A 22506-nucleotide genomic window follows, 5' to 3' on the forward strand; every position below is an offset into this window, starting at 1 on the left:
CTTGAGTCGGCTACGATGGCAACATCCGTCTTGTGTACAGATGGGGTACTTGTGCGCATGTGTCCTACGGTAGGTCTCTCTCCCCTCACCACAGTACTACTTCTAGCGAAGGCAAAGCTGGGGTCATTTCTCGTTTTAGCCTCAGAACAGATGAATTCTGTGAAGAATGAGAATGGGGGAAAGGATGTTTTGTGATCCTTCTTGTACCTCGATCCTTTAGTGATCCATCTTTCCTGTAGGGCCGTGAGGCAACTTCTCGACTACTGGGTTGATGCCACGGGCGATGTCCAGATAGGCAAGACCTGGTAGGTACCCGTCTTCCTTTCGCACTGGACTTCCATCAGAAGATCTCCCAGTTCTCTCAGCTTAAGATGATCTCGGGTTGAAATTCTTGGGAAATTGTCCAGTTTTCGGTAGAGGGCGCTCTTCAAAACTTCTGGTGAAGCGTAGCACTCTTTCAGCCTTTCCCAGGCTTTATTCAGTGCTACATCTGGGTTGTCTATGCAAACGGAACGGATCGTTCTGACGTGCTGTGACGATTCTCTACCGAGCCACTTTGTCATCAGATCCAGTTCTTCGCTTGCTGTAAGGCCAAGGCCCTTGGTGGCATTGGTGAATGATGACTTCCATGCCCTGAAGCTTTCTGGCTTGTCATCAAACTTCACAAGACCAGTGTTCACAAGTTCACGTCGGTCCAAGTATTTTGCAACATCGTTGACGATGGGTTCTGGACTCTGCTCAGGGGACTGTCGCTGATGTCGATTCTCGGGCTCGTTGCGTGCTTTGGACTCCGGATGGCATTTGCTGTGTGCTGGCTTAGGGGCTGTGGCCACTGATGATGAATGTAACGGTATCTGGTTGGGGGTGGTGAATTAACCCTCGTGTTGTCATACACTGGTTCCAGGGACGGCATGGATGAATAAGTGGTGTGCAGTTCGGATTGCTGCTGCACGTACTGACCAGTGCGTTCTGCGATGAACTTTGGATCTACTTGTGTGCTGTCCTTGATGCAGGATCCCCCGATTTCGGACTCCATTGCTGTCTCCAAGGCCTCGGCTTGAGCCAAAGCTGCTGCTGCTTCTCGCTGGAAAGTTAGTACTCCTAACTCAGTTATCATAGCATTTCGTTCTGCGCTTGCCATTTTCATCTTTGCTTCTTTCTCGGCAAATGATGCACGGACACGTGCTGCCTCTGCATTAGCACGGGCCCTGGCTGCTTCACTGACGGCAGAAGAAGATGACCGTGCTCCCTTTGAACTTGTGCGGGATCTCTTGTCATCATGGTTGGCTTCTTCCATGATGATAGTTCACAGTTTACGTATGATGTGGCTGGCTCTAATGCTGTAGTTACGTGTAACGTCTGTTATTGCCTTTTTACTGTACTGCCCTCCTTAAGATGTTTCTAATCTCAATTTGGCTGGCTGCCAAATTGAGATTAGAAACATCTTAAGGAGGGCAGTACAGTTCTTGAGTCGTGTTCCTGCCGTTCGAAAGCGAGAACAAGAAACCTGTGTCAAGAACAGGCCTTCGCGTTCTGCCGTCGTTCTGTTGCGTCCTGATATGATGTCTTGCAGTCGCGTCGTCGCACCGTCGTGTCGTGTTGTTGCGTCGTGTTGTAATTCGTCGTATCGTGCCGTCGAACCTTATTGTTTCTAAATGGCTGGTGAATGGCCAATAGAGGGCGTATGTCACAAGTCCTGGAAAAAATAATGTGAGTGCACATGATTACGCTACACCACGTACGCGCTTTTAGAAAACAGTACAAAATCAGACCGTGAAGAGGTTGTCCTCCTTTTTTTTCACTGGAAGTGCAAGATTATAGCCAAAAGATCACTTTTTCGTTTCAAACCTATGGGGTTGGCCACGTGAATTTTTTTATTCGCCTTTCCTTGAATATACCCCCAAAAGAGTAGTAAAACTATACGCTCAGCTCTGATTGTAGCCGCCCGCCTCTACCCAGAATAGGCCCGCAATTTGGGGCTTTTGTGGAAGAAATACGTCACAACTGGAAACTACCAGTCCCACATTCTGGATTTATAGAAATACTTCTGTGATCCCTCCTGATTATGGCATGCATTATTGTAAAAGCCCCGTGGGATCACAAAATATATATGAGCTCGCGCGCAGAAATTCAACGATTTGGTGGAACACTGCAAAAACAGGGGTGTTAAATTTAACACCCGCGGTGTTATCAGAAGACTACACCAACACTTTTCACTGGTGTTTTGGTGTTATTTGGTGTTACTTGTAACACCTTCTAGTGCACTGTAACACTTTGGTGTGCAAAGTAACATCATCAGTGTTAAAGTAACACCCTATGGTGTGGTCATCTGATAACACCCAAAGGTGAAAAATGGTATCTATTGGTATTGAACTTGTCTTGTCTTATTATTCCAAGTAATTTTTTGTCAAATAAGTTAACTCAACTTCATTCCGAGTGCTGGACCTGGTTGATGTGTCGTCCTTGCTAAGCAGAGAAGCTCGACGAGGGGTTGACCTTGTCTTGGCTTCTTCTGATGTTTGGGCAGGATTTTTTCTAGTGACCTTGACTATTACAGGCAAAGCACATGTCTTTACTGGTTGAGAATCTTCGGCTTCAAAAGACTTTTATCGGGCTGGAGGAGGGTCATCAGAAGCAGTAGTCTGGTAATCACCAGTCTTGAATCTCTCGACTCCAGACCCTTTGATGGACGAAGCTTTAAGCTTTTTGGCTGCCCTCTCTTCTGCTCTTGTAATCTTTTATCGTCGCCAGAGTCGTTGGGCAACTCATTATTTCTCATTTTCCTGGACTGTTGCTCAACTGGATGGGCTGGTGTCTGCCAGTCTGATAAGTTTCCGACGATTTTCAAGGAGCGATCGGTTCCCACTGCACTTCATACTGGTTTTTGCGCTCAGCTTCTTCGAAGTGATCCAATATGGATTGATAAAAGTTATACTATTGTTGCGTTCCCCCAATATTGAGAATAATTAAAACTGGGGTCAACAATTAAAATCATAGCAGGAAGCAGGACTTTCGCGAGACAGTAAGACTCTGGTTTATTCACGACTTCTTCCTTTGATTATGCACAGTAGATTAAGTAGCAAGGGTGGCATCCGTTGGTTCATGGTAGCGTACAGTATTGCAACTACTACCCGGCAATGCACACGCGTGAAGTTTAACAACCGACCACGGGGTGGAAGTTCCGTCAGACGGACTGGCCGTAGCAGGGGTGGCCGCTAAGGCTCCGCCAGCCACACAGCTATGTGTGCTGGACCAGCAAAGAGCTACTCCCTCGAACCATGGAGGAAGGAGACCGGACAACACTATGTTTCCCATAACATCAATCGGAGCGCACAACAATTCGTGATCAGTGTCGCTGTTACGCCCCAACTATAGCATCAGTCCCAACTATAGTTGGGCCCATCCCAACTATAGTTAGGCCCGTCCCAACTAGAGTGCTACAGTTGGGCCAGCCCAACTACAGCAGAGAGGTCCTGTGTGCATGATGTGCCCAGCATGTGCCAAAGTCATATTGTTTACAAATGTCATGTCATTGGTCATAGGGCTAAGTGCCACATTTTTTATGAATTGTGTCAAGTGTGAGACACATTGACTTGGATAATGTTGAGACATTTCCCACAGACATTGGTCAACAATAGTTTGGCCAGCCTAACTGCAGCACTACAGTTGGGACTGTCCCAACTATATTTGGGACTTATGCTATAGTTGGGGCTCAACAGCGCCATGGAGGAAGGGTGTCGCACAGCAACGAGTGGACAGGCCAGGGAGTAAGACGGCAAAAGTTAGGAAATCTTCGCTTTTTATAGAGAATTCGGGCTTCTCGTATCATGAATATACATGCACATGTGACTCTTTAGAGGAGTAACTAATGAGGATTACCCCGCTGCTGTCTCAAAGCAGAATGTGTGCAAATACAGCATACCTAATGCAATATGCGCCACGCAGTTGCAGGTCACGCGCAAGCAGGCTGGCTCATGACGGAAATGTCTCCCGCCCGCGTGGCAGGAGAGCGGAGCAAGAGGAGAGCGGCGTCACGCGGGGCAGGTCAATCATTCTATGCATATTCATGATGGTCGCAAGGGTCAAATGCAATACACAACTGCATTCAGAAGCTTTATACACAACGATGCTATAGTGATGCATTATATGAAGAAAACTCTTAGGCGTAAGTGCAACATGATGAATAACAGTAATTCAGAGATACACAACACTATCTTTTATGGCCTTCCCTTTTCCAGGTTAATTTGATGCTGGAGGCCAATGTATTCTAATCCCAATACATCTCTATATTGTGCGCTAGGGCAGCTGTGGCTGGTCACCCGTTGTATAGGCCTAGCATTGGTTCATCTTTAGCTGATATGACAACTGTGCCTGGTTGCTTTTTTAATCATTGTTAATCATACATGTAGTTGTTCTCCTGCAGTTTTTTGTAGGACACGAATTCTTTGCATTTTTCTTCGAAATGATTCAACATAAATACCCAATATATCCTCATAAGTGTAACTTCAAATTTTAAACGACCTCCTTCCTTATTCTCTTATTGATATCCTTTTTTTCCAATCTTTCTCCTGAACAAAACGAGGAATTTAACAAATCTGAAGCACAAGCTCGGGCTGATCCCTGATGTCTGTTTTGCAGTGTTGAAGGTTTTTCAATTAAATTTCTCAAAATTAAAACTACATATTTGTTTAACTGGAGACAAGTCAGCTTGATTATCTATTCACAATCAACAAAATTCAATTGAATGTATATTAATTTCATTTTCTTTCTTTTGTTACAAAATTAAACAAATTGGGAGTTACATTAAGAGATTTCAATCGAGTAATCTGATTAAAATCTTACACTGGAAATTAATTATAACCACCTCTAGTACATCTAAGCCCAAATACATGAAGTACATACACTGCTAGAACAGTTGAGCTATCCTGACGACCTTGAAGATTTTCCAACAAAAGAAAGAAGGCCCCGCATGCATAAAAGGGCAAGTCCAAACCAAGCAGTACTGTCAAGGCAATTACGAAAGGCATCAAGAAACAGGGGACGTACTGCCACTATCGGCAAACAGGTTGTCCAACCATACAGCAAGGACAGTCCAACACATCGTTTGCCATGGTGGGGCTGTAAGGAATTAAGCTGTCTAGTCTCTGGGAAATGGACTGGTTACCAGTTTATGGAGACAGGGACAAACTCAGGGGCATTGAAAATCGCTTAAGTCACATCCTATCAAACTTAAATCCGGTCAAAGGGGGACATAAGGTGGTGCTCGGATTCTCCAGTGTATCCAAATCTAACGGATGTTTAATGTTGCAGGCCAGTAAATAGGCCCAAAATTACCTGCGCGGACCAATTCTCTGGTATTATAGCTTTTTGTGGCACATGGACTAGGTGGTTTGTTACAAAAAGTGGATGAAATGCAGGGGTAGGACTGTCTGCTTGTATTTCTGAAAGTATCGGATCAAATGAGGCTCTCCAAATTGCTCTATTTTGCCATGGAGTGTAGGCATCACTTTCCAAAATGGCAATAGGCCCCCTGACTGTTTTGAGGGGTAATTTTCTCTGGAGAAAAATAACTTCAAAAGACATCGGTTAAACCACTGAAAATTGAAAGGAAAATGAAAGATGAGGAAATGAGCTTTAATTTGGTATTTGTCTTGAACACCTGTGAAACTTGTGAGTAATTTTCCTGATATTTTGAAGTGGGGATATTTATCACTGTTGTCTATGGCATCTGACTGGTCTGCACCCTTAAACAACTGCGATAGGGGTCAGGAGGTTGGAGGGTAAGCAATGAGAAATTTATCCGCGTTGGTGCTTATAAGACCACACTCGTGGCCAATCATCGCCGCCTGGCAAAATTTAAACCTCAGGTACCACAGTCGCAAGAAGGGTTATCTGTCGTCCCACACTTTTACAGAACGATGATGGGTTGTTCTTGTATAGAGTGTGCGAATTCTATTCAGGGTTGGCCATTGCTTGTGGGACTGGGGTAGTCAAACGGGGTGGTTTCACCGTAAGGTCTGTTATGACATTTTCATTGTTGGTTTGGGGGTTTAACGTGTTCTGCGCGCGTCTCTCAGTCTTTGGGCCAACGTCTTCCAGAGATATGACTGAGGACCGGAAGGGTTTGCAGGACTTCAAATGCATGTTGGGCAAGTTGTTGACGTCATCGTGAATGCGAAGGTCAGGGTTAGCCTCGATAGTGTACGTACAAGTCCTTCAGCATCCTCTCCCTTTTGCGTGTACTTGGTGGGAAGATTTGATTCTTTCTCTGATTTTTTTTTAATAATTATCTTAGTAATTTTAAGAATTACTACGGGGTGATTACCGGAAGTTTGTTAACTTTGAAATCAGAGTTATTACATGTACTCATTATTTTTGGAACAATTTGTCTCTACAGACTGTTATCTTTTAGGCATGCTCCTCTTCGTCATGAAACAGTCCGGCAAATTTTTCAGCATGTTTAGGCAAAACTCTATTCAAGGCTTTGTTGACGTTCATGCCTTTATCAAGTTTTCCATCGAGATCATCCACAATGTCCTTGTGAGTTTCATTTTTCCTCAAATATAGGTTACTTGACAGGAACTCCTTATAGTTGTCGAAAATGTCTTGTTTGACTGCCCAGAGGGTCTTTCTGTTTGCCTTCTGCCTGGCTTGATCTTCATCCATGCCTTCGTTGACGTAGTTGTCATATTTTTCATCCCTAATCCCCCTATGTGTTTCTCTAGCTTCATCAGCCAGCCAATCTTGGTAGGCGGCATTGTCTTCCAAATCTGAACTCTCTTCATCCGAGGTTTCGTCATCGACCTCCTCAACAGAATCCGAGTTTTCGTCAGCTTCATTCATGTCTGATTCCTCCTCAACGTGGATATTTTCCATGTGCCTCTCTAGATTAAACTTCCGTCCGAAGCATTTGTCACACTGGTGACAAGCGTAGGGCTTGGCTGTATAAATACCATTCATGTTGACTCTGCGAAGGATGACCTTCAAATGACACGAAACAAGTGAAAGCGTTCCACATATCCTAAATATACACGTATTTAGAACTTCTGATTTGCATATTTCATTGTTTATTTTTTATTGTTTTATTGTTCAAATTGGTCTTTTTATTGCTCAAACTGCTCTATGCATTGCTCTTTTACTCGTTTTATTACTCTTTTACTCTTTTCACTGTTCAACTTTTTCTTTTTATCGTTCAAATTGAGTTTTTTGAGGTGTATATTGATCTTTTCATTGTTAAAATATATTCTTTTCATTGCTCAAACGGATCTTCTATTTTTATTGTTCAAAACAAACTTCATATTTTTCAATTGGTCTTTTTATTGTATAAATTGGTCTTTTTAATGTATAAATTGCTCTTTTCATTGTATAAATAATGCTCCGTTTATTGCTCAAATCTCATTGGTAATCTCATTGGACTGTGTAGGCTTGGCGTTTTCTTCCCTCTGCAATAAAAAGGCCAATCTGAAAAGTAAAGAGTTCTGGATTTGCATGAAACGACTTTGGGCTGGGGGAAAAGAAGAAGAATCCGAACACACTTCACCATTTCGGTGGACCGGGATAGAAAGCTGGAGTTGGTGTCTGAAGTGGGGAAGTTGATGAGTATATCTGAGACTTCGGGGTGTGGATCTTGATCGTTGGCTCAATATGCAGAGGCTTTGGGGTAGTTGGTATAGCGGTGGCGGCGGTAGTCGCAGGTGGAATGCTTTCCAGAATTTGAGAAGGGAGACTGTGAGGATGTAGGTCTTAATGAGGACTTCTTGGATTTAAGATGGGAAAGAAGTAATTAAGAAGTAATGGACGCCACAATGAGATATCGCGAGGAGACGACATGAATGATCTCGAGGAAGAGTACATCCCTTAATAAGTGGACTGAATTTTAACAAACTTCTTTACACGCATGGGGTGTATACTTTGGGCCGAGGTCGGCGAAGAAAGCGCGAGATAACTGCAAAACTAAAGCTGCTACTCGGAGGTGGCCGGGGGCCGTAGATGTAGCTGGCAAGTGTTGGTCCGAAATCAGCTGTGAAGGAGTGAGTCAAGTCACAGACATCGACAAATGACACTCTGCTGATCACAGGCTGGGCAAAATGTTTTTGAAAACGGTAATGGACCGGTTTCTTAAATTGGCGAATGACACTCGTGGTGGGTACATGAACAGGTATATCAGAGAGCCAACCTCGGCAAATGTCACTCTGCTCCGAGAAACCTTGAAAAACAGAGCGCAACACATGTCATTCATGGCAAGTGTCGCCTCGACTCGACCACGCAAGGGAAAAGGCACGTCAGGTTGTCCTCAAAAGACCGCAAAACTACACATCTACTGGCACATCTAAAAGGACTGAAAAGAGAAAACAGGACCAGGATGAAACATGATAAACAGAAGTAAGCATATTTATGGGACACCTGTATGAAATTTTTGAAATTAGGAAACAGCTGGACAACTGCTCTTATATGCTTGTGAATCTTTAGTCCAGTTGTTTTACTCCTGGAAAACGAAGATGAGAAGTAAATGTACATGTCTTCCTCGGGTTAAGGAATTGAAGTATACAGCAAAAAATACTGAGTAATGATTATGAGAATGAAATTTTGACGGATGGACGAATGACATTAAAAAGGTGGATTAGAACCTGACTGTCAGTCTAATCGGAACTCTTAACAATGAAGTCATAATGAAGTCCAGGAAAACGAAATAATGCCATTCAAGAAATGCATGATTTAGACGGGCAGTGACTTAATACATATAACAATCAATATACCAATGACCAGAGTAGGAATAACGAATTAAGGGGAACTCTTTCAGAACTATTGAATTATTAGAATATATAGTTGTTTTACATCGAAAACCAAGAAATTGAAATGTACATAATTGCCTCTTTGGGTTCAGGAACTGAAGCGCCTTGGGTTGGCCATGTGAGTGCATTGTTGCAATACCGAAAGAGGCAGATGGTTGTAGCAAACACGGAATAGTCTGAAAATAAAATAGGGAAAGGTATTTTTCAAACTGTCACACCTGGCTATAAGGTTTGGTGACGAAAAGACAGAAAGAAGTAAAACATGAGAAATTTCGAAAACACGTCTGGATATTCATAAGCAGAGATGGGTTATAAGTATTAGAAATGTCATTACGCGTGCGGTCACTTGCCACCTTGGAAAGTGCACTCTTCACGGGTCGATATATCTGCAGTACACATCCGATCAGATTTAAAGCTATTGCCAGAATCGTGAGCAACGATGTGCAGATGGATGACGAGGATTTAGAAATGAGTCCAGTCAAACAACAGAATTTCAGGTCCAGAGGCATATCAAAGTTTGAGGATAACTTAAGACCAAGGAGCCTCAGGCAACTCTTTCTTCAGCGGTTACCTCCTTCCAACAAACTGGTAATTGCAAGAAATCCCAGAAATTGTCCATTATTCTACGAAGACTTGAGACAAGTTTTTACACTGATAATTTGTCCAAGTTGTGAATTACTTTCGATTCTATCTGTTGCCACATTTGCATTGGATCATAGTTGAGATGTAGTTATTGAAAGATTTCTCTAGGTTTTATTGTTCCATTCCTACACCTTCTTATTTTGTATAAATCAAGACACGTATTGTATCCTTATGTCATGACTGGCCATCTATATGAGGAGATCAGCTTAAATTATTAATTTAAGGATGACAAGGCAGAGTAAATCGGGCAGATAAGAGTAAAAACTGCCTTAATAACAGAGTTTAATTTCACATCAACTTCTGGGAATCGAAATGTTTGGTTACAAGAAACTGTACTGTTCTCGTTAATTTCTGCTAATTGTTGCTTATTAATTGATTAATTCAATTCATTTATTCCCCAAATGCCCGGCTGGTGTGCGACTGTGGAGTTGGCCTTCCAGATACCTTCTAATAAAAAAGATGTGTGGAGTAAAGAGCGAAACCCACGTGTAAAACGAGTCGCCAAACAAACGAACAGCTGTGGCACAATTAACACAAGTGCGCTTCACGTGAAACTTTCACTTTCAAGATGGTTAATACTTACTCCCAAATCACTCATTCACCAAATGCTCAGCAAGTCGGGTCAGACACTATGATAAAATAGACAACGAATCAGCTGTTACACAGTCAAAAGTTCGTTTTCGTGTCGAAGTTTTGATCACAAGATACTCACTCTGTGGCGCCTTTACATCAGACAAGAAGAGTTCACTCGCCCACCGCGATGTCTTCGTGGGCGTTTGTTAAACACATTAACTTCTAATGGCTTGGCGGCGTGCCAAATAAAATACAGTGTGCCCCCCCCCCCAAAAAAACAGGTTCCCTTCACTAACTCTTCTGTTTACAGTCCTAGAAACAAAATCTCGAAGCAGATTGAAATCATATTATACAATCAAATCTACTCAAACTCAAAGAAAAACAACAGAGGAATAATGCTCCAGATAGTATTTGGTCCTTATTTTTTACAGTTGATGTAGTGGGTAAATGTATAACAGTATTTTCTTATTCGCAACTTTTTTGTTTACTTCCCTAATTTAAGGTGGCTCCTCAGAAAGATGCTCTTAATGCTGTGCCTGACTTGCAAAAAGTATATGAAAAAGATGGGGATGAGGAACGCAAGGAAGATCCCGATTCAGAAAATGAGTAAGACGACGCCGTTTTTTGTTTCGTACATCTTTACAAGTTCAGTTATACTCTTCTTTTATAGCACATCGTATAAATCCTTCCCAAAACATGCTTACTAGGGCCTATGTAATATTCGTAATGCAAATTATCCAAGAAGGTATCACTCGTTTTCTTGTTAATCGCCTTCTCGATGACCCTTTCATCGATGCCCTCTGAAAAATGATGAACCATTTCATTCTTTTCGTCCCTCAGTGAAGCTGGAACTGATGGAGATGAAAATAGTGACAAGGGATCGGAAGCAGACAGTGAGGAAAGTGATGTTCCTCGGAGAAAACCATTCAAGAGAGGGAGAGACCAGACGAGAATAAGAGACAACCAGGAGGATTTGTCAGGTAGGATAATTTTACACAGAATCTCCACCAGCTATTCAACTCATGAAATGATTCGCCACCAATTTACCCAATGTAAGAGCCTGGTAAGGAGGGGAACATGGCTGTCACATGAGTAAACCTCTTATCCATATCAATTTGAAATGCAAATACGCAACACAAATATGGGTACATGTAACAGTTAATCTTTACATCAAAATGTGCACTTTCGTATGCTTTGGCTGTTGTGCACTAGGCTCCAAAAAGTAGTAACTTAATCAATATTGGGCAAATATTTTTAACCCGTAGACTTTGATCTTGAAACTGTTAACTTCAGATTGTCTGCTGTTAAAGTTTTATCTAAAGTGTTATGCATTATTGGTTTATTTTCAAACTTCTTGTGGCGTGCAGGCTGGATCGTGGCTTAATTTACAAAAATTCATAAATTTTTATTCATAAATACATGGGACAGTTTTTCCATTCCTATTGGTCGAAACGCATCATGTGACCGTATATTAACATTTTTATAATGCCCGCTGAGAAATGATAATGCCCGCTACTTAAACCACGCGCTGGCATCTGGATACAAGACGGTTCAATCGGGTCTGATTGGTCAGGAGTGTGTGTGCGTGCTACGCGCCACGTTCATTGAAGGGGGTTCTATTGGACAACTTTCAAAAGGGGATATATACCATAAAATGGACGGGGGTGTTCAGAAAAATGAAAGTAAAATTTTAGAACAAAATCGATGGAAATCCATCATATGTTGACTTCTTTTGACTCTCTGATTTAAAAGGTATTTATGAAAGGGAAGAAATATGTGCTGGGCCGGTGTCTCATCTTTCCGGCGTGCTCGGATTTCCGGAAGAACTCACCGGATAAATGAGCACGTTGCCGACTAAGAAACGTGCCCACTCATCGACCGGTGTGCTATGTTTTTCTAGTCGCACATGTACATGTACATACACTCGGGGTCTGGTTCCGCATTTGGCGCAGTCCAGGGGTAAATAGAAGGGAGCAAATATACAGAGGAGACTGTATGGAAAGGTTAACTTGTTTGATCCACATTCCACGCATCACAGCCGCACCAGGGGGTGTATTTTTTCAGTATTTCCTATAAACGCAATGCGTACAATTATGCTAAGACACTGAGAGAATGGCCACAGTGAAGAGCAGGCCCTTTTACAACGCCGCTGTTATTACTGGGTATTGAGCTAGATAGTCACAAGTCAGTCTGCCCCTTGCCCAACTTTGGTCCCTGCCTGAGACCTGATGCTCCTCTATGCCGATTCCGTTATTCCAAATGAGGATACGACCCACTTCGCAGATACCGTTTGTTCTGTGGTACTGTGCTTGTACACGTACATGTACATGTACACTATAACATAATAGACGAAATGTCTGCAAAAACCACTTCGACGGGGGCGCACGGACGTCCGCACGAACTCTCACATGCCGTGACCATGTGATGTGGGAACTCAGCACGCCGATAAAGAGTATGAGCGGCCATCAGAGCAAAAAAAAAGAAGACTATTGGACAAACATAAAATTAATACGAAATTAATACATTTACTTAAGTCTACCGCAAATTATACAACCCCACGAAATAATATAACCCCACACTATTACGTAACCCCGGAAAATTACACAACTCCACCAAAAGAGTCAATTCCCCGAAATTAACCCCGTCCACAACCGCGGCTTTGTGCGAAGATTAGTGCATACCACACATACTGTCTATACACCGTGCAACTGCGGGTTCAATGTGGGCCTGCTGCTGGCCAGAGCTTTGCATACTGGGCATACCACAGCCCAGCAGTCACGGTCAAAAGAATACCGGCTTGAAGGGGTTTTAACCCCACACACGTTTATATAGCCCTACCCAGCGAAAATTAAATTCCCGGCAGTTATACTATTCCCCAAAAGTAGATAACCCCGGAGAAACATATAACCCCGAAGAAGAATACAACCCCGAAAAATGTTAATTCGAAAAACATATATAACCTGCATAATTGTATAACCTGGCATAAATACAACTCGGCGGCAAAAACAGTAATCCCCAAGCCCAAAAGAAAACCCCGCAATGAAATTGTTTCGCAAACAGACTGACCCTTTTCAAACGTCAGATGGCGTTTTGCATTGTTTACCATCATACAGACAGCTGATTATCATAAAACTTTTAGAGTCGGACAGCGGAAGTTCGTACATTTTGTGATTAATTTATTTGGATAGTTAATATTTTTCTACATTTTTTGCTTAATTAATTCAATGTAATTTATATTCATTTATTTCCTTGTTCTTACTGTCAAATGTACTCCAATTAATCAGCCATGAATATTGATATTTCATTGGCAGCAAATCACGGCACGATGACTAGATGGTCCATGGATGCTATTTACACACGAGGCTAGCGCCGAATTTAAAAAATATTCCCGTAGACACTATAAAATATATAGACTAAAAGAAATTCCCGCACATCTGTAGACACTGTACGCACGTACGTGTACTTACGTATGGGTCATACACGTTCATGTGCATACTGTACTGTACATGTACATGTATGTGCACAATGTACATGTGCTGTACATGTACATACAGGAATATGTACGGCACATTGCATGCACAGTACAGTAGATTCAGTGGCGTGCATAATCCCGGCGCTCCAGTGCTGTTCCGTGTCAGTTTGGCCTGGCTATCGCGTCGATAGAAAAAGAAAAAAATAAAATAAAACGGAAAAAGAGTCACTTGCGAAAGGAAGAAAAACGAGAAATTCTGGCCCGTCAATAGCTAAAAAGCGGAAAATTAAATTCGGTATTTTCAACAAAAAAGCGGCAATCCGCTACAAAGCGGAGATTTCACACCGCTGATAATTTAAAACAAGCAAAATCATGCTGACAAGAATATCAGATTAAATCCGTGCTCTGATATATAATATTCTTGTCGATATTCTTATCACGGTACTACGCAGCCCTTCCATATTTCTAGAAATCATGTTAAAATTTTTTTCGACATGCCAATTTCCGCAAAACAGTGTATTTGGTCATAAATGCATTGCTTTCATGCACTCTGCAGGCAGTGAGGACAGCGTAGAAAAGCCCTTCTCTAAGTCAAGTCCTGGAAGCAAGTGTCAAGTGGAGTCTGACTCAGAGTCATCACAAGACATCAGTCCTGGACGGAAACGAAAATTTTCGAAACCCGTGGTGAGCAACGATGGGGAGGTGGAAGACGACGATTTCCAAATGACTGCAAAGCCAAAGGACCCAGCCCCAGGCAGCTACTGCAGTAAACCTCTCCTAAGAAATCGGTAATTACAAGGAATCCAATGAATTATTTCTCATTGACGAAAACATGTTTTGATACATGTATTTCTAAGCTGTAGAATATTTATGATTCAATGTTCTTGTTATCACCACTGGTTTCAAATCCAAGTTGTTGAGCTGTCTGCCTGTATTTTTTCCCAGTGGCGTATACAGGTTTTTTGGGGGGCGGCGCAATATGAATTTTCTTTCCAGAAACGACGATATGAATTGGTTTTCATACTGAATAAAATCCGCACTCATCCTGTGTTTCAAAGAAATTGAAAAAAATAAGAAATTTAAGTATAATTGAAATTAGCAAAATGCCTCCCAGAGGGGCACCTTGCTTCCCTCCCCCTCCAGCCGCTGGTTCCTTCCAAGATAACATGGCCATAGTTTTTTACATTCATTTTTTACCTTTTTGCTGGATAGGAGTGACTACACTGCCGTGTACTTTTTTATAACAAGGTTATTCCAGTTCACTCGTTAATAAACACTTCCATATCAATCTACACTCTCACAGTGATGCTGGAAGCGACGAAGATGACAAGCAAGATGATGAGTCAGGTGAGGTCATTTTGCAAAATACAAAACACTTTATTAATGCATTTAACATCCAGCAGGGGGGGCATTTCAACTCATTTAATGTTTCAAAGCCACATTGTGCAATAACCGGATTGTGGGTTTTAAGTTAATTTTCTTTTCGTTATCGGACGACAGGTGGATTGCACTTTTCAGAGCGCATCTTATTATGTAACACGTTCCCGAATTCCACTTTAAATCGGAGGCATTCCCTGCGTAACTTCACCCTTGCTTGAGCAGCGTAACCTTGCCACACACCCGATATCTGCTCACTTCTTTAACTTTAAATGGATCAGGTTTCAAACCCTGTTCTAACCAAGATAGCCTATTCTTCACGCTTTCCAGACTCTATCTAACTCTATCGACTCTAAAGTCGAAACAGCCCTCAAGAAGCAGCGCCCTTCAGCCGATATTCCTTTCGTATTCTAACGCGACGGCAATAAAGATCAATTTCGGCACGCCAAACAAATCGGTATTGGCTGATTCCGCCCTTCGCTCAACCTAGGCGACGTCCAGTCTGCAAAAAATCTACTCACACAAATCCTATAAGCCGTTAAAGAGCGTCAAGGCTGGGGTACAGTCAAAGAGTATGTGGCTGATGATCTCGCAGATGACTCTGACGATGAAAAGAGACTCAACTTGAGCCGAAAAATCTGCAGCCAGTAAGAAAGGTCAATCCGACAAGAAGGCCAAGTCCAAGGCTGGCATCACTCCTGCTCGTTGCTACATTCCAGCTCCTTATTCTTCGTAGCACGTTTCTGTCAGAATTCCGCACCTGTTTGGCAATGCGGTATCACAAGACACGTCTGAACCAACTGTCCCTCCTTGCGAGCCCTTCGACAACCGGACCCAGAGGAGTTCCAGCCCTGAGCACCTGACTCAGGGGGACATTAGAGATTGGGAAGCAACAAAACCCAAAACTACTAACCACACCCCATTGGGAGTTCAAGGTAAACTCAATCCTTGTAGGCTACTTCATATTGGAAAAATGTACTCCAGGCCTAGCCAATTTGTGTAAGACGGGATGGATTCAGGCTAAGATAAGATACATCTTATCATGGAAACCCCACCATGAGTGCTCTTACAGAATAACCGATCCAGTTTGGATAACCCTCAATTTGTTGAGACTGCTATTGCCGAGTTGATTCAGAAATGTTGTTTGTTAAAAAAAAAGTGGCCTCCCATATTGTTGCAACCCCTTAACTGTTACGGAAGGGGAAAAGATGTGATTGGTAGTGGACTTGCGTCACCCGAATAAATATATTTGGAAGTCAAAATTCAAGTACGAAAACTTATACCACATATCCGCCTGTCTCGATTATGGTCAATTTTTATTTCACCTTCGATCTCCAATCCGGTTATCATCATGTCGACATATTTCCTGCCCATCAGAAATATCTACGGTTTTCATAGTTGCATTGAGATTCCGTCACCAGAATAGTATGTCTTCACGGTGCACCCCGTCGGACTAAGCACGCGTCTCTTTTTTTGTTCACTAAACTAACTAGGCCCTCAGTCCATTTTGACGCCGACACGGGGTGCATGCTTTCGTGTATATACACAGGGTCTTATCATCTCGCCTGACTTCACTTCGGCAAGAGCCAATAAATCACTCGCGCGAAACACTATTTCACGCAGCGGATTCATTCCTAGCAAAACGAAATGCAATATGCAAGTGCGAGTGCAATATTTATGTTTACTCATCGACTCGCCTAGCTACAAATTCCTCGTACCGCAAACGAAAATTACCACAGTCCTTGCCACAATCCCAGCATGGAGGAAGGAACACAGTGTCGTTACACAAACATTATAAACCTATCACGGTAAAACGATTGGCACGGTTCTCAGGCCAAATAATTTCCATGTCTTTAGCACTTTGTCCAGTGGCAAGACTAATGACGTGGCGTTCAGACGTAGACATCGAAACTATGTCTCCGTGAAATGATCACATGCGCCAGAGCAAAATCTCCCTGAGCGAGCTACAATTTTGGGTAACGAATGCCGTTTCTTTGAACACCTTCACAATTCACTTTCGGCTGGCACCTTCCGTCACAGTATGTTCAGATTCCTGTGCTTTCGGTTACGGAGCGCATCCGAGCAAAGGAACAGCTCGACCTGGTGAGAGCTATCGCCACTGTTAACCGCGTCCTCGCAGATCTAGTCACTGTGGTTTCCGATCGATAAACTCATAAGGAGTGTACGAACAGCTCCAACGTTCCAAAAATATGTAGCAGGATTGGCCCCAAGCAACATTAATCTCTTATAAAACATAGCCAACCGAAGCAAAGTTTGTTATAATTCGCATATGAGGGCTGTGAGGATGGCTCTCCGTAGTTTTTTAAGGCAATGAGTTCGACTTCATGATCGGCCTTAGTGGGTGTCGACCACTGGTGTTTAGTCCGTCCACATATCGCGCTTTAGCGACATTGTTGTCAGCACATTGTTGCTTTTGTCTCGTTCTTTTTTTTTAGACAGATGGTCATCCCAATTCCGTTCCCTCGGCGATCCGGAGCTACGTGATCTCACCGATAGTCTGATAGTACTCTGCCACAACTTTTGATTGAAATCCACAAGAAGATATAGCGCCAGCTGGAAACAGTGGGATTAATGGATTTTATCCAAGATCAACGTCCAAACTTTTCCCAATAAATCCACCAGACTTTGCGCTTTATCTGCGCTTTCCCGTACACCCAGGAAATCTGCAGCAGAATTCACCGTAGCCACAGCTAATTGGGCGCACAGCTTAGCTGGCCTACCATCACCAACGGAGCACCACCTGGTCAAAACTGTTTTACAAGGTTACAGACGACTCCTCACCAGCTCCCAACAGGAAGGGAACCCGTTTCTCCAGAAACACTTACGAAGCTCACAGGCAGCCAGGCGCTGCTTTAGACGATCTGCGCATTCTGTTTGTGTGTTTCATTTGTTACGCCTGATCTTTTCGACTTAATGTGGGGGAACGATTATTTTGATTTTGCTTAATTGTTCACATATTGGACCGAAATAGGGTGCTTGTCTTCTTACTGTTAAAGTCAGTTGCCATAGCATTTGCATACGCAAATGATTCTAAAAATAGAACTTGTATCGATGCAACGGAGGGATACATCTGCAAAAACTTAGATTTTTGGCTTGTAGAGACGAGTTGAAAAAGAAAAAGCAATATTGGCAAGGGGAAGGTGGTTCGTAATGGCGTCTTGTCAACCCTAAACAAAGCCGGCATCAATGTGATTTAAATTACATTCAAATGACAATAAAATAGCAAATCTGAAGCTACTGGACCCCTACCTCTCTGGTGTATTCTTCTGTTTTATTCATCACAATTGAGAGGCTCTTATCGTGTCTGACATGTCTGGGCTGAGCACAGGGCAGCGCAACCCCGCGTATGCTACATTATTATGACATCAGTTGTGTTCGTTTCTGTAGCATGTGATTTGATAGGCTCTTTTTTCATCGGCCCCAGTCCGAGACTAACCAGTTTGGGCAAGGCAGTACCGTAACTATTGCACGAACATTTGATAGAACTTGCCCTGTCACCATCGTAGAGGGCATTGGGTGACCTTTGCCGGTCCTTCGCCGGCTGACCCGCACCAAACAGGGCCTCGTTCCTACAGAATATAAACTTGGTTACACTAGAACCAGAAAGATTGTTTTGCAAGTACTCGGCCCTTTTGTTCCAATATCCAGAACTGTGGTTTACACAGCCTCGGGTAAGGAGGTTTAACCGCTGCTTCCAACGCTTGGGTACCCATCATTATTTAATTTCAAGACACGGAAGATGGAAGACAGACAAATCTAGAAGTGCATATGTAGCGGCAGCGCTTGCGCGCCCGCTGGGGGTGGACCCTGATGATCCGGAGGGGGGAGACTGGTCTCCCGGTAAGGGATGGATTGGATCAGCTTGTAACACAGGTCGTCAAATAATCACCTCCAATTTATTCGTCAATGGAAAGAAAACCCAGACACCACGGGTTGCGAGACCTACAGTGGTCTGCAGGGCCCAGCAACTCCAAGGGAACAGGCTGAAAACTGTCCGAAATGGTCCCGAAATGTTGCGCTGTCTCCACCAAGATGGCCACGGAAAGAAAAAGGACTAGACGTGGTCGAAGGGTTGGTGACGCACACTGGGCAGACCGGCATATCCAAGCGCGGTATAAATAGTAAAAATGTTGACAATGCCCGTAATTACAATTTAAATGAATCCAAGCGTTTTAAAACAGATAATGAAGTCAGCGGAAGGTATTCCGGCTAAATCTTATGTTATCATGATAGAAATTAAATGGAGCTAATTCCAATAGAGGCGCAAGGCCACGTCAACGTGAAGGGTGAGGGGACCCTCTCAGTTGCTATGCAACAACGTAAACATTGAAAGGATCTTAAAGGCGTATACCATGTGCATGTAGATTATACATGATAAATATACGGGCAACACCCCACACATATATTAAGCCCGATCAGGAAACAATTTTGCTCCCATCAGTAGCTACAGACCTCTCAACAAAATTAACCCTAACTTCCTAGGGTGTGTGCAAAATCATATTAAAATTGGAGGATTCAGGGCTGTTAGGGTTAATAATTCACTTTCAACCAAGCTCCAAGGAAATCCTCAGCCCTTTTGAAAGAAAGGTTGATTTGCACAATCAGTGCGTCGTATTTTTTGATGTACTTATTTTCTTCCGGCTTTTGAGGCCACAGAAAAGATTTTGGAATTTTATGTTGGTTGGATACATTACTCATGTGTACACAGAAGTTTAAAAACATTAAATTGTGGTGTGGGCGAGGCAGGCAGCTCGGTTTTATACCAATGTGCTCCAATGTCCGTGTCCATCCTTGTCATTAATTCCGATTCCCTGTATTGCACATGAGGGAGATTTAGAAAAGAAAATGATTTTCTTACAGAAGTGTATGGAGAAAGAAAAATTACGTTGTTACACTGAGGTTTAATTAATTTAATATTATATATTCGAAACTGCTGTATGTTACTTTTCTAATTATAAAAGTCGTTGAGCAAGAGGAGATATTTGTGGCTCAGTTTGCAATTATTCATGTCATTTTACAGTTCGTGTATTATTTTCCTATCAACCAGAAGACGGTGAGGGCAGCGCAGGAACGCTCTCCCCAAGCAACAGTGGAGGAATGGACGATGATTATGAACCCCCAATGAGTTCTTCGTCAGAGAATGTTTCGAGTTCAGAGGACGACCCAGACTGCCAGATGACTTCCGGTGATGAACAAGACAAGGAAGAGTCGGAACAGGAGGATACTATGGGTGATAATGAAAAGTTTGACCCTTCAACTGTCAAAAGACTTTACAAAACTTCAAAACACAAAGATGCTTCTGCCAAAAAATATCCTGCTAGAAAACCTCACAAGAAGAACCAGTCTGAATACTGGGAAAATTTGGAAAAGCATTTCCGGAAACTGGGTTGTCTAGGGCCATGTCAACCACTGAAGGAGATCTTGGATCAGTGGTGTCTGACATGGGTTGAGGATCTCGAGAGTTTAGACGGTAATTGCCCTTGTGGTAAAGAAGGAATTAGGTTTTTATGTCATATTAAGAACGTGAAAAACGGGACAGAAACATACGTCGGCTCCAAATGCATTGAGCGGTTTAATCTCGGTGATCGAACTGTTGCTGGGATTCTTCAAAACTTACTTCTTCATGGAATAACCGTCACACTAGTTGATAAGAAAAGTATGAAGTTTGCCATCAAAAGAGAAAACATTGGGCTTGTGCAGAACCGAGAGAGATTCAAGATTTCAGGTTCCCTGCCTCTTCAGATGCCTCGAGAAGCCAAGAGGAACTATCCTATCCTAACAGTGACGGGTGGGGGAAAAAACAGAGGCATTGTTAATCAAATGAAAAAGGGCCTCGTGTATAAGTTGTGGCTCCAGCTGACCCTCGAAAAAGATGAAAGTGCTTCGGGTGTTTGGAAGATAAACATAACTCAATCTGTGTGTGTTAAAGCCCATTCTCCTTTGCCAAAGGATGTGCAGAAATACCTCCGAATGTAATCCCTCAATTCTCCAAAATACAAATACATTGATTCTGTTTTCTGAGAGGACACGGGATTTGCCCGTCCCAGAAAAATTAACTAATTATGTTAAACTTTTTCTCAGTGGGATGAGGAAAGAAACAACTGAAGTATACACATGTATCTCAATACATGCTGTTCAAGCTTCACTTTGGGGGGTTAAATGCATATAGATTAACTTTAATGAAAGTGCCACCATCATGCCAAGCACAGTTAATCACTAGCTGGTACAAGTCTAGTATCCGCACAACCTGACAGCACCTCCGTCTGCCAGTGAAGCTCAAATACAGATAGGCCTACATGTAGATACAAATTTAAAAATGATCGATATTCCGTGGTGTAGGCTATGTAGTCTTCCAAGTACTTCAAAAGGATAGATAATACAGACTATGCATATATATATGTTCGTACAAAGTACACCAGAGAAAGGATTGCAGTTTTGAGTGACACTTGAGTACAGATGTACTCTATACCGACGTGAATAAGTCGCACCTATTGTTATGTGTGTAAAAGGTATTACCATGGCAACCAGCGCGTGAATCAACATGCGCGCGTTCATACTCTCTTTAGTTCATTACACTTCCCGTTTCAGATGACATGCGCCTTTATATATTACACTCAACTCTCTCAAAGTGCATGCTCATCTCACCACCTTAGAGGGAGGTGAATAACAAGCATCTAACGCGTGTGTGAAGGCAAATCAATTGCACTGGTACCTTTTTACGCCACTTGCATACGGTCATAATTCACTTGATGAGAATGGAGGCTGATAACGAAGAATAGACCCATCCATTAAGCCTCACCCCAATATCTTCTAACTAATCGCAGCCATGGTTTATGTCCCACACGCATGCACGAGAGTCAGACTGGTTCCCGTCCCGGACGTAGTCTTAAAGGCGTCCTCCGAACTTAAATCGTTGATTTCAAATGAGCCATCTCTGCCTGTTTAAATTTTGTGTGTAGGAAGATGTAGACAACTGAAATGGTGGTGTCATTTACGATTTCAAATAGTTGTTAAGTACACAAATGTCTAGAGACTGTGTTCGATGATGTGTTAAACCAATAAATATTAAACTACATGTACACGTGAAATTGACGTAACGCAGCACAGTATACACGCAGAAAAAGGCCTGAACTAGTGTTTGCAGAGCTGACAAACAGTTGAAGGGAAGATGACTACGGTGAATCAAAATACATATGAAATAGCAAGGCTGTGGCACACTGGCAAAACAGTTGTATAACCTGCAGTGCCACTACAATTACATGTATTTCCCGTACCTAAAAGCTTTAAGTGCGTTTTGGAAAATCTTCAAGTAATACAGATTTTCGAAGATGGTAAAACCCGTCTATTTCTCCTATAAGGCTTTGTAATGTGCCGTAATTTTGAACAAAAAGCTTTGAGATTTAAAGTAATTGCGTTGGTTATTAAAACTAAGTAGCAAAAATGTTTTAGAATTAATTTTATTCTCTGGAAATGCGTAACCAGTGCATTTTTTCCAATCCTTTTATTGTGTCATGCAAGAATAATAAAAATGTCAAACGCATTTGCATTAGTGTCTACTCAATTCGGTAGCTTAAATACGAAAGATGAAAAAGGAAACCTGCAAAAACAGGCATAGGAAGGACGGTAGCC

General features: G+C 42.5%; 1 protein-coding gene and 1 long non-coding RNA gene across 5 annotated transcripts in view; one reads left to right on the forward strand and one right to left on the reverse strand.

Moving 5' to 3' along the window:
- The window catches only part of LOC110989860 (uncharacterized), a 44703-nt gene that overhangs the window by 10550 nt on the left and 11647 nt on the right, over positions 1-22506 (forward strand). For all 4 annotated transcript variants that reach the window (XM_087147197.1, XM_087147198.1, XM_087147199.1 and 1 more), the window contains 4 exons: positions 10510-10613; positions 10848-10987; positions 14036-14267; positions 14783-14826. In XM_087147197.1, the coding sequence (XP_087003323.1) occupies positions 10510-10613; positions 10848-10987; positions 14036-14267; positions 14783-14826 (520 nt within the window). The remainder of the gene's footprint in view (positions 1-10509; positions 10614-10847; positions 10988-14035; positions 14268-14782; positions 14827-22506) is intronic.
- On the reverse strand, positions 18755-20647 carry LOC147796448 (uncharacterized). Its single transcript, XR_015427979.1, has 2 exons — positions 20495-20647; positions 18755-20101 (listed from the first exon to the last, which is right to left on the reverse strand). It is a non-coding gene; the product is annotated as an uncharacterized LOC147796448 (long non-coding RNA).

The sequence above is a fragment of the Acanthaster planci genome, linkage group LG16 (genome assembly GCF_054643075.1).
Source record: "Acanthaster planci isolate LZ-2023a linkage group LG16, COTS_SCS, whole genome shotgun sequence".
NCBI classification, from domain to species: domain Eukaryota; kingdom Metazoa; phylum Echinodermata; class Asteroidea; order Valvatida; family Acanthasteridae; genus Acanthaster; species Acanthaster planci.